Source organism: Pocillopora verrucosa, chromosome 14 (assembly GCF_036669915.1).
Source record: "Pocillopora verrucosa isolate sample1 chromosome 14, ASM3666991v2, whole genome shotgun sequence".
In the NCBI taxonomy this organism is placed as follows: domain Eukaryota; kingdom Metazoa; phylum Cnidaria; class Anthozoa; order Scleractinia; family Pocilloporidae; genus Pocillopora; species Pocillopora verrucosa.
The window spans coordinates 21,391,874-21,403,830 of record NC_089325.1 but is presented as its reverse complement, the minus strand read 5'-3'; the positions used below and the strand labels follow the sequence as shown (position 1 = coordinate 21,403,830).

The 11,957-nt window shown below is 35.6% G+C and overlaps 1 protein-coding gene across 1 annotated transcript in view; it reads left to right on the top strand.

Moving 5' to 3' along the window:
* The window catches only part of LOC131793015 (uncharacterized), a 13,238-nt gene extending 1,402 nt beyond the window's left edge, over positions 1-11,836 (top strand). The window contains exons 2-12 of the mRNA XM_066161620.1: positions 472-999; positions 1,364-1,480; positions 1,695-1,781; positions 2,502-2,819; positions 2,945-3,034; positions 3,887-3,976; positions 4,688-4,765; positions 5,605-5,694; positions 6,364-6,444; positions 8,708-8,839; positions 9,890-11,836. Coding sequence (XP_066017717.1) covers positions 472-999; positions 1,364-1,480; positions 1,695-1,781; positions 2,502-2,819; positions 2,945-3,034; positions 3,887-3,976; positions 4,688-4,765; positions 5,605-5,694; positions 6,364-6,444; positions 8,708-8,839; positions 9,890-10,905 — 2,627 coding nt within the window. The 3' untranslated portion in view covers positions 10,906-11,836. The remainder of the gene's footprint in view (positions 1-471; positions 1,000-1,363; positions 1,481-1,694; positions 1,782-2,501; positions 2,820-2,944; positions 3,035-3,886; positions 3,977-4,687; positions 4,766-5,604; positions 5,695-6,363; positions 6,445-8,707; positions 8,840-9,889) is intronic.
* Positions 11,837-11,957: the final 121 nt, after the last annotated feature.

Genomic DNA, 11,957 nt, shown 5'->3' with positions numbered 1-11,957 from the left:
GTATGTTCAATGATTTTATCTCTGCTTAAATTTTAGGTGCAGTTGATGTTTCTTAAACCTACTGTATGTGGAATATAGAAACACTATGTTAAAGACTAAATGCAGGTATATGTAGATAGCACAGCTAGGGTTGCATGATTTATTTCTGTAAATGTTTTGATATGGATAAACCAGCAGTAAAAATTTCCCTTTCAGTCACTATTAACTTTTTCCCACTTTCTTCTGTCCTTGTAGATATGAAATTTGTCATGTTACCAAAGTTTGGTGTATTACCGGTAGTTACTATTCTATGGAAAGATTGTTGTGCAATTTTATGTTTTGGGCAAAGGAACGCTGGTGTAGAAGCCCTCTAAAAATGATGAACTGCAATCAGACTATCATTCAATATGTTTGAAGTTTAATATGATAGTAATAGTTTCAAGTGGATTCAAAGTACAATTTTAACTTGGACACTCTGCTCCAAATCAACAGATCAAAAATTAAATGTCAAGGTTGATGTGGAAAAGATGAAACTTGCAGATCATGATGCTTACAGTACAGCTTCAGTTTCAGCTGGGGAGCCAGCAGGATATCAGAAGGCATCCACAGCTTCAGGCACAAAGAGAAAAAGACGATCTGACACAGATTTAGAGGATCTCCAACCACTCAAAGAGAAAGTCCTGTGCTTAATTGCTATGAATTACCTTGATACTACACCACCGCAGAGCATGGATGAACACAATAAGTTTCAGGAATACTTACAGAAAATGAAGGTCCTCATTACGGGTGTTTCTGTAGGAAGTTTGGTGATAACAGTAAAGTGCAAGTCTCTTGCAAGCTTGGAGGAATTATGGGAAGATTACTCACGCGGCCTTTTGGATGAGATGATTCAAGATTGCTTTGTGACTAAAAAGATTTTGAAGGAACTTAACCTGGCAGAACTGAAGCTGAAAACAACAATAGACGTAGAAGAGTACAATGCATACAAATTGTACTTTCTTGAGAAGGATGCATTCATAGGTCAGTTGAGAGAAAGAAAAAGGCCTGGTCATTTGGAAAAATGTTTTGAAGTGATTAAAAACACAATGCATCACTCATTCAACATGGTGCACTATAGGGTTAACACACCTGTAGAGAGGTGTCCAGGTTTTGATCAAGTTAGATCCAATTGTATCATGAATAAGTTCATGCTGACTATGTAAGCCATGACAATCGCAGCTAGAAGGGATTTGTTTTCAATATATTTTCTGTCTGGTTGTATTTGTCTTGTGACCCCTATTTGTGTGAGGGGTTTTTATAAAATGATTTGAGGTGTGTTTTATGTTTTTTTATGTTAGTATTCAGTGATTGCCTCATTATTTGTTTTATTTAAATCTGATTTTAGATGTCGTGTCTTCTGAATTCCACTCCGCAAGTTCAACCAGTGAAAGTCTACAAATACAAGAAGAGCTGAAAACATTGAAGCAGAAGACAAAGGTTGTTGAGACAGAGAAAATAAAAGGTGAAAACAAAATTAAAAGATGTATTAAGTTGTTATGGAGAGTTGTAATAACAGTAATAACAATTTACTAGTTGACAAAACTGTGAAGAATTATCTCAATGAAATAATGTGGCATTAGTATTATTTTAAAGAATACAACTTATGGGAAAAAACATGCAGTGTATCTGAAGAGAGGCTGTGAATGCTTATCTCTCCCTGTACTTTTTGCTCTTAGGTACTTCACCCCTCACTGTAATACCCAGTGCTGGTCACAGAAAAGAACTTATGGAGGAAGGGCAGGGAAGGAAAGGTGAACAGGAAGGTCAGTTTAAATTAATTTCCTAAGTGAATATGTTCAGTGTGTTCACAGCTATTATGTCAAGTGTAAATAAGTGTGCTTTTGGGATTAAACATTTAAGGTTGCTAGGGTCTGTAGGGTAAAACTAAACTGACAATTATTTGAAATACTTTCAATTCTCATTAAAAAATTAATTCCAAAGAAATTAAAACCCAATTTAGTTTTACCTAAGGGAATGTTAAGATGGTATTGGCTAGGGATGATGAAACAGTATTAATTATAATAAAATCATAATCATAATAATAATAGTATTATAGTAGTATAATAAAGGTTTTTTCAACCTTAGTCATAAATTATATATTAAAAAACTGACATTGATGATGTATTTTAGATAAATATCACGCGCTTTATACAGATTGTCATATGTCGGTTTATTGTGTTATCATCTCTCAGGTAAAAGTCACACCATGAATACTAGTATTGCTGTAAATAATGAAAAGTAATGTAAATTATTACAAATACAATTGTGCCTCTTTCTCTATTTTATGTTAACCTGAAGGGAATTTGAGTTGGTTTGTGGAGTTAAAATGATATATATGGTATATATATATGTATATATCTGTATATCAAATTGATGTTTTCAACAGCTTTTTCAAATCTATCCTTAGCCTCAAGTTGGTATGCCTGTTTCTAACTATTTATCAGTAGAAATGTTAATATCTCTCTGTGTACCCTTGTTTTTAGGCATGTTGCCTCCTCATGGATCTTCCACCTCTGATCCTGAAAAAAAACTAGAAGAGCTACATATGAATCTCAAGAAACAAGTTACTTGCTCAATATGTCTGGATACCTACACTGAACCTAAAATTCTATCATGTCATCATACATTTTGCTGTGAGTGTTTAGAGAAACATGCAATAGTGAGCCAGAGACAAGGGAAATTCCGATGCCCTGAGTGTCAAGTAGAAATAAATTTACCGGAAGGAAATCGCTTTGACTGTTTGCCTAACAGCTTTTTTCACAAAAGTCTGTTAAGTGTCCTTCAAGCAGAAGATGGCAAAGGTGAATTTTTGAGTATTGAATCTTTTGTACAAAACTAATTGGAAAAAACTAAATGAAGTGCTAATTGAATGGTTAAATGATGGAAAATCAGAAATCAACTCATTTATTTGTACTTTTCCCCTTAGGTACTTCACCCTCCAATGTACCGTTCACTGCTGGTCACAAAAAAAAATGGGAAGTAAGACACAGCACTGGAAAATTTCAGGAAAAGGAAGGTGAGTGAAAAGATATCCAGAAGCTAAGGATTGGTCAAAATTAAAATCTTTAGGTAATGAATAGGATGCCCTTAAATTCTTTTAGCAGCTATGTCAGTTGTTACTTTTCCAAGTGCAGTCAACTGCTGTTTCTTTGGACATTTAGTGTCCATAATAGTGAGAGTCTGTAATAATGGGGTACGAGAGAAATAAAAAAAATGTTTTCTACCTAAACATATGAAATAATATGTAACTATACAAACATAAAGTTTCTAACATGGCCTCATGAACTGCAAAAAGATCTGGCCACAAGCAGGAAATTCTCATGTTCTCACCTAGTTGAAGAATGGTTTCTTCATTTTCCTTTATCCTAATGTTGTGCTATATTATGTGAGTCAGGATTTTGAAGGAAGTGTTTCAGTGTCTGCTATAGTGAGAGAAAAAACAAGTGAAATGTCATACTGGGGGGCTGAAATTGTGTCTGCGTTTCTGTAATAGCAAGAGTCTGTAATAAAGGGAGTTCATTTCAGTAATTTCTTTATGCATTTCCCTAGGGACTGGCTCTTGTCTGTAATAGACAATTTCGATGTCTGTAATGGCAATTTGTCTGCAGGGCAAGAGTGAACTGTAGATCAATCCTAATTTGACTTTGTCTTGTTCTCTACTTTAGCTAAAGATGGTAATGAGTTGGCATGCTGTAAAAATACATAACAGTTGTTAATGAACAATAATCGTTGCTGATATAATGAAGAACTAACACTGTTTTACTCCAACATGACTATAATTTGCTGTTTGCACAGGTAAAACTGTTTTTATCTTTTTTGTAAAGTAAGAGACTGAACATTGAAAAACTCTGTATACCTTTTCTCCCAGGTTCTTCACCTCCCCCTCTTCTCTCTACCACTGATCTTGAAGAAAAGATAGGAAAAGTATGTGAGGACATTAAGATGCTGAGAATGGAAGGTGAATAGAAAAATTCATATCTTATCATTTTTAGGGAGAAAGTGATCCAAGAATGCTAATAACTGTCCATAAAGTTTGCTTAAGTTTAAAAAGAGGTTAAATATCAAAAAAGTAAAAAAAAAAAACCAAACATTTTTGACATCACCCTGACATCACCCTGATGATGACCTAGTGTAGAAAATGTTTGGAGTTTACTTTTGTAAATATTTTAGCCATGTAACTAGCCATTAAATGTTTTCATATTTTCCCAATGATTACTCTCAAGAGAAGTTATTCCCTATCTGAGATATTAACCTTTTCTGTTCTTACTTTCATCCAAGAATACTGTTAAATACTCTCAGCTTTTATTCAGTAACTTAGTTTTATTAAGGAACATATTTTCAATTCAGTTTTGCCTCTTAATAATACTAGCAAGGTAGTATTAGTAATTTTACTACTTTCGACTCCAGTCAAAGGTAGTATTAAACTGGCTGAACATGTGACATTTAAATAATACTTATAGATAGCTAATTTCACAATGATATCATGGAAAACTAGCACCATTTGTTCTTTCACTTGACCTCGGTGTATGTTAGTATGCTTTAACTTTTATATAAGGTGAGGCATAAATTGCTTAAATGTATTTCTGTGTACATTTGAATGCACATTTAGACAGAAAATATTTGTAGTAGAGTTAAGTTAAACCATGTTGCTTTTTGCTGCTTCTCTCAGGTAGTTCACCTCACCTGTCCACCGTTGAAGTAGAACTACAGGAACTAGTCAAGAAACTTCAGAAAGGGAGGTTGGAAGGTGAATGCACATTTGGACAGAAAATAATTGTAGTAGAATGCTTTTAAAGTACTTCCAGTTCTTTATAGGATTATCTTTTTCCACGGAACTCCTGCACATGCAGCCTTATACTGCAGTAATAATTAACAATTGCTATGCTCATTAGACATAAGTTACATTACTCCATTGGTACCCAGCACCTAGATGGAGACTGTTTTCATAAGCAGTAAATCCTGGCAACCCAGCCATCAGCTGTCATGTAGAAAGGAGACAACCTCCCATTGCACTAGAAAATAAATATTTTAAAAGTAAAGAAAAAAAGCACCAGGTAAAAGTGAACTTCTTCTTAGTGCATGTCTGAAACTAACTGGCTTCTTGGATAAGCTTATCCTGGTTCTATAAACTTTCAAATTTTGCCACATAAGCAAAATTACAGGTACTATTTCTAGTGCAGGAGAAAATACACCAAGTGAAACTTTATAGCAATAGCAAGAGTCTGTAATGAAGGGAGTTTATTTCAGTCATTTCTTTATGCGTTTCCCCAGGGACTGGCTATTGTCCGCATTAGTGAGATGTCTGTAATAGTAAGGTGTCTGCAGGGCAAGAGTCAACTGTAGATCAATCCAAATTTGGCTTTGTCTTATTCTCTACTTTAGCTAAAGATGGTAATGAGTCGGCATGTGGTAAAAATACATAATTGTTGTTTTCAACAATAATCATTGCTGTTATAATGAAGAACTAACACTGTTTTACTTTAACACTATTATAATTTGCTGTTTGCACAGGTATACCTGTTGTTATCTTTTCTGTGTAAAGTAAGAGACTGAATTTTGAAAAGCTCTGCATACCTTTTCTCCCAGGTTCTTCACCTCCCCCTCTTCTCTCCACCACTAATCTTGAAGAAAAGCTAGGAAAAGTATGTAAGGAAATCAAGATGCTGAGAATAGAAGGTGAATAGAAAAATTCATATCTTATCATTTTTAGGGAGAAAGTGATCCAAGAATGCTAATAACTGTCCATAAAGTTTGCTTAAATTAAAATGAGCTAAAATATTGAAAAAAGTGAAAACCAAAAATTTTTGACGTTATTTATGTCATAATCAGGATGATGATGATATAGTGTCAAAAATGTTTGGTTTTTACTTTTTAAAATATTTTAGCCATGTTAATAGCTCAAAGTCATTATATGTCTTCATATTTTTTCCAGTTATTACTCTCAAGAGAAATTATTCCCTATCTGAGATATTAACCTTTTTCTGTCCTTACTTTCATCTAAGAATACTGGTAAATGCTCTCAGCTATTATTCAGTTTCTTATTTTTATTAAGGAACATTTTCAATTCAGTTTTGCCTCCTAATAATACTAGCAAGTTAGTATTAAATTGGCTGAACATGTGACTATTAAATAATATTTATGGATAGGTTATTTCACAATGAGATAATGGAAGACTTGCACCATTGTTCTTTCACTTGACCTTGATACATGTTAGTATGCTTTAACTTTTTATATCAGGTGAGACACTAATTGTTAAATGTTCTGTATACCTTTGAATGCAAATTTAGACAGAACATAATTGTAGTAGAGTAGTTAAACCATTTTGCTGTTTACTTCCTCTCTCAGGTAGTTCACCTCCCCCTGTGTCCACCGTTGAAGTAGAACTAGACGAACTACTCAAGAAACTTCAGAAAGTGAGGATGAAAGGTGAATGCACATTTACACAGAAAAATAATTGTAGTAGAATGCTTTTAAAATACTTCCAGTTCTTGATAGGATTATCTTTTTCCACGGAACTCCTGCACATGCAGCCTTCTACTGCAGTAATAATTAACAATTGCTATGCTCATTGGAGGCCTTAGACATCAGTTACATTACCCCATTGGCACTTAGCATTTAGATGGAGACTGTTTTCACAAGCGGTAAATCCTGGCAACCCAGCCATCAGCCGTCATGTAGTAAGGAAACAACTTCCCACTGCGCTAGAAAATAAACATTATGAAAGAAAATTAAAAAAATATCAGGTAAAAGTGAACTTCTTTTTAGTGCGTGTTGAAAACTCCAACTCCAAAACTTCCATAAACTTTCAAATTTTACTACTTATGCAAAATTACAGGTAGTTTTTCATGTTACGCGCAGGTTTCAGTACTTTGGATTTGCACAAGCGTCAAGTACACGGTACTGTAGAGGATACAACTCCGGAATTTTATCAGCCATTTTTAATTGTATCCACTTAAACCCTTGATGTGTTAAGGTCCAGCTACCGTTATATCGTGCTCTAATTCAGAACACGGAGTACACAACAGTTAGTCTAGGAGCAAATGTCATAAAATAAGGTCCCGTGTGAAGTTCGTGCTGAAAGCAAGCACCTCGTTTAAAAGTGTTCACACACCAAACATGTGTTCATGTATGAGGTCACGTGACACTACAAAGTGGCACCAATCGATGCAAGATGTCTAACTGACTAAAGTGAGCAAGTTTGGCTTGATAAGGATTTTTTTTGACAAATTTATGGAAAATTATGTGTTTCAGCCTCGCTTTCATGCGTAAGATCACGTGACCTATGTAAATTAGCATAAATCAACAGAGAGGATCATGTCCAATCATGTGAGCAAGTTTGGTGTATTTTCGTCTATTATTAACAAAGTTATGAGGAATTATGTGTTTTAGCCTCGTTTCCATGCTGGATTTCATGGGTCAGAATTTAACCCTCCTTAAAAGCCGTCTGAGCAAGTTACAAAGCTGGCACCAAAACTTTCCATGTTTAGTAGGTCCTAATGAACACTTTTACACTAGGTGCTTGCTTTCAGCACAAACTTCACACGGGACCACATTTGCTCCCAGACTAAGTTTGTAACTTGAATTTTGTTTGGCGAATGTCGAAGAGCCTTTGTGTAAGCCATCTTGGAGTTACGATGCTAGAGGTTACTGGCTTTACCATATTAGAGAGTTTTAGGTCCACGTTTGGTATGTTAACCGCAAATCTCAAACCGCTAACTACGGTTAGTTAGGAGTTAGAAGTTTCGAGATTTTCAGCGTTTTAGATTGACTACGGTGTGTTAACCGCGAACTTCAAATCGTTGTTAGCGGTTTCGCTTTACCATATTAGAGAGTTTTAGATCCACGTTTGGTGTGTTAACCGCGAACCTCAAACCGTAGATAGCGGTTTTTGGGTTGGAGTTAGAAGATTCGAGATTTTCAGCGTTCTAGATCCACGTTCGATTTTCACGCAAGTCTTGTTCCACAAGCGGCCAACGAAAGGGAGGCATACTTGAGAAAAATCAAGAAAAACAGCGATATGTTTTTCATGCTAGGATTTCATTCGATTTCAAATAAACAAAAACGGAAAAAGAAATATTCGCCGATCCCAAAATCGGAAGAACCATATTTAAAATAAAAGTAAAATTAGTATATGTGCGCCGCCATCTTGAATTACAGACAGGATGGAAGTCCTTCATTTTAAACACAAAAGTGTGGCCTAAAGTTTGGTTTTCTACCGTCCCAAACATATGGGCTAAAAAGAAAATACCTCAAATTACATATATTTACGGGACGTACGTGAGAACTTTTTAACCAGAAGAAATTTCAACCGTTAGTCTTAAAAAGAGTTAACCGATTAAATTTTCCTTTTAGACTCCCTAGCAAAAAGAAGTCAACCGTTTAAATGGCCAAAATTTTAACCGTTAGCCGTAAGCCATCACCCCATTGAAACCTTCATGTAGCTCGTGCATTCAAGAACTTTTGCATTAATGTTCCATGTCAGGAGTGATCAACAAGACATGTTGGTGGTATCTTTGAATGGCAAATGTAAATTTAACCCTAAGATTGTCCGTGATCTGTTACAGTTAATGATAACGCTGACGTTCACGTTGTCTTTATGAGCAGTTTCGTATTTTATTAATTTCTCTGAACTGAGAATGTGACCTAAAGTACTGAAATAGTTTGTGTCTTTTTGTGTCCTTCATGATAGCATTAGAGAACGCCATGTATCCGACCATTAGATCAGGACTGGCGAGGTTTGATGTCAGTTTACCGGAGGAACTCCAGAGCTATATCAGCTACTTATTATATGCGTCAGCTACACTTGGCTTACGCAGGCGAGGTACCTAATATTGTTAAAATAACTGATAATCTGTATTAGTTTTCAAACATATCTCCAGTTGTCTACATTGTGCCCTAAGATAATTTAGAAATGCTGGGTTTGTGTAGTGGTCAAAGCTTTTTTTTTCTTTACCCTGATTTGTGATCTTGTGTTGGGTTTATTCTTTCTCTGTAGACCTGGTATTTTTATAAAATCATCAAGTGACCTGCACGATCTAGTGCCCCTTCTTAATAAGAAAAAAGAATGATATATAGACAAACCCTTTTATGAAGGTCGTGCGCGGTTGCGAGAGTAAGGGGCGTTAAAAACTGCAGGGCCAAGCGTGCGGTCCCGCTAGAAGAAAGTAGAGTGAGGAGAGCGGCGGTGGTGGAATAAAACTCTAATTGACTGAGTAAGATCAAGCCGGACCGACATGACTCTTCTACTCAGTCCATAAGTACGTACTATTCTGATATTAAAGCTGGTCGCTTATGTGGTGTAACTTAAGAACTTTACAAAGAAAAAAACGTTTCTTTCAATTTATCAAAACTAATATTTCATAATTATGTTTGCAAAGTGAAACCAAATTTTTTTTATCCTGTGATTTTGGAAATGTTCTGAAACTTTAAAACCATATTTGGAAGCAACAACAACGACATCTCTAGCAAGCATTTTCGACTCAAGAGTTTTAGATTACTAGTGAGGGAAATTAATATACTAGAATTAAGCTTTATGACAATGACTTACAACTTCGCAACTGATTTGCTAAAATTTTAAGACTTCTTGGAAAAGAAAAAGAAAATAGGCTTAGCTCAATGTTTTTGGTATCGCACGACATTTATTGTTCATTCTGCCCGTCTCCTTGTTTTACCAACTGGTTTCCCATAACTTGGGGTGATTCAACAATAAGTGGAAACACTGAGACTCGAAATTCTTTTTTTTTCCAATTTGCCGGGGTATTTTTTTGTGGTTTGTCAGTTTTGAGACCAAAAAAAAAATTGTTAAGGCAGTTTTTTTCGTTGCAATGTTTTCAAGTAAAAGATTAATATTTCTTTTGTTTTAATCCTTTAGTACTCCAATCACCTCGTGCCATGGAGGAATTACGAGAAGCAATGGATGAAGACGAATTGAAAACATTCCTTATTACTCACATCAAAGAAGATGCATGGCAAGTGGTGCTGCTGTTTATAGATGAGCTAGCTACGCATAAACTGTCATGGGACTGGTATCATGAAGTGTGGGACGAGGACGAGGACGGGGAAATGTTTAGTTTACCGTTGTACAGCTCGAGTTCAGGCATACTGAAGGCGTGGCCAATAAAGCACGACCATGATTTGATAACATTGTGTAAAGCGATCACCAACAGGGACTGGAAAGTAAACAGACTAATCCTCTCTGACAGGCAGATATCTAATGAAGGTTTCAAGAACTTGAGTACAGCGCTTACTCAGAGTGAACTCTACAGCTTGACACTCTCTCACATTGGGTCACAAAGGCAAGGATTAAAACATCTGTGTGAAGCGCTGATTAGTGGAGACTGCAATTTAACCAGCTTAAAAGTCAGTGGAAATTGGTTAGGAGATGATGGATTAATGCAGTTGTGTAACGCGCTAACCAGTGTTAACTGTACATTAACTAGCTTGAACGTCAGTGAGGACTGGTTAGGAGACGAAGGAATGGTGCACTTGTGTAACGCGCTAACCAGCGTTGACTGTACACTAACCAGCTTAAACGTCAGTGACAATTGGTTAGGAGGCAAAGGAATGGTGCACTTGTGTAACGCGCTAACCAGCGTTAACTGTACATTAACCAGCTTAAACGTCAGTCGCAATCTGTTAAGAGACGAAGGAATAATGCACTTGTGTAACGCGCTAACCAGCGTTGACTGTACATTAACTAGCTTAAACGTCAGTGACAATTGGTTTGGAAGCGAAGGAATGGTGCTCTTGTGCAATGCTCTAACCAGCGTTAACTGTACATTAACCAGCTTAAACGTCAGTGAGAACTGGCCAGGAGATGAAGGAATAAAGTACTTGGGTAAAGCCTTAACTGATACCAACTGCAAACTACGGAGCTTAAACTTGTGAGGAAATCGAAATGTTACAGACGTGGGCAAACAGTGTTTGTTTGAAGGGATAACTAGCACTGACTGGGAAGTAAGAGAAGGCCTGGTACTTTGCCGTTGAATCACGTCACTGGCATAAAGCTCGGATAGGCTCCTCTTGTCGCTTGTCAATTAAAATGTAATTTTTATGAAAGATAGAATTATTGTTTAACACTTTTTTTGATTGGATATTGATGGTATCGTCAGACAAACTATTATCAAACTTTTATTGATCTTTCGTTTATTTTAATTCGTTTCAGAAAGAAAGTTAAAATACAGTAGCAAGTCTTTTTCTGGAAGCGTAGATGTAATTCTGTGTTAGAAGTCTGTAGGATGCAAGGAATATTGAATTAAATTTTTATTACGTAGTTAATGAATATATTTGTCTTCTGAAAGACAAAATTTCAAACATTTTCCGTGAACTAGTGACATACAAATAAGATAAGAATATGTTTGCTTAATTTTAATAGCAGATGATATTTTTTGTTAGTCGTCTTAAAGATACTATTAACAGCCTAATTGAAAGTGCTCTCCTTTGCTGTTCACTTGGTTCTCTGAGGCAGATTTGCGTGTTGGAAAAACTATTGTATTCTCTTTTAAATTGGTTTAATCAGACTTAGGAAATCATTTAGGAAAAGTTTGTACTCTAACTTGTATTTTTTCAGCTTAGCTGATGATTTTATCAAGAACAGAATTAAATTTTACTCTTCAAATTACTTTTGGTACGAAATGATTTTACGGGTAATACAGTTTTTGTAATAGTATAATACCTTTTTCAGTGCAATAGAATAGGTAAGAATGTAATGTAGATGTTTTCTAATTAATAATATACATGGAAAAATTACTTAGTTCTGACTGGTTAAGATAAATGTAGCTTTCAGGTAATTCAGTGCAGAAGAGGGTTAATTCAGTGATTCAATAAATTTCGTGGCTTTAGATAAAAAATAGATGGAAAAACTTGAACCAAATGAAGTTACGGAGCAACAAACATCGTGGCCGGCTATAAATAACAGCCTTGTTCTCTATAACCGCTGA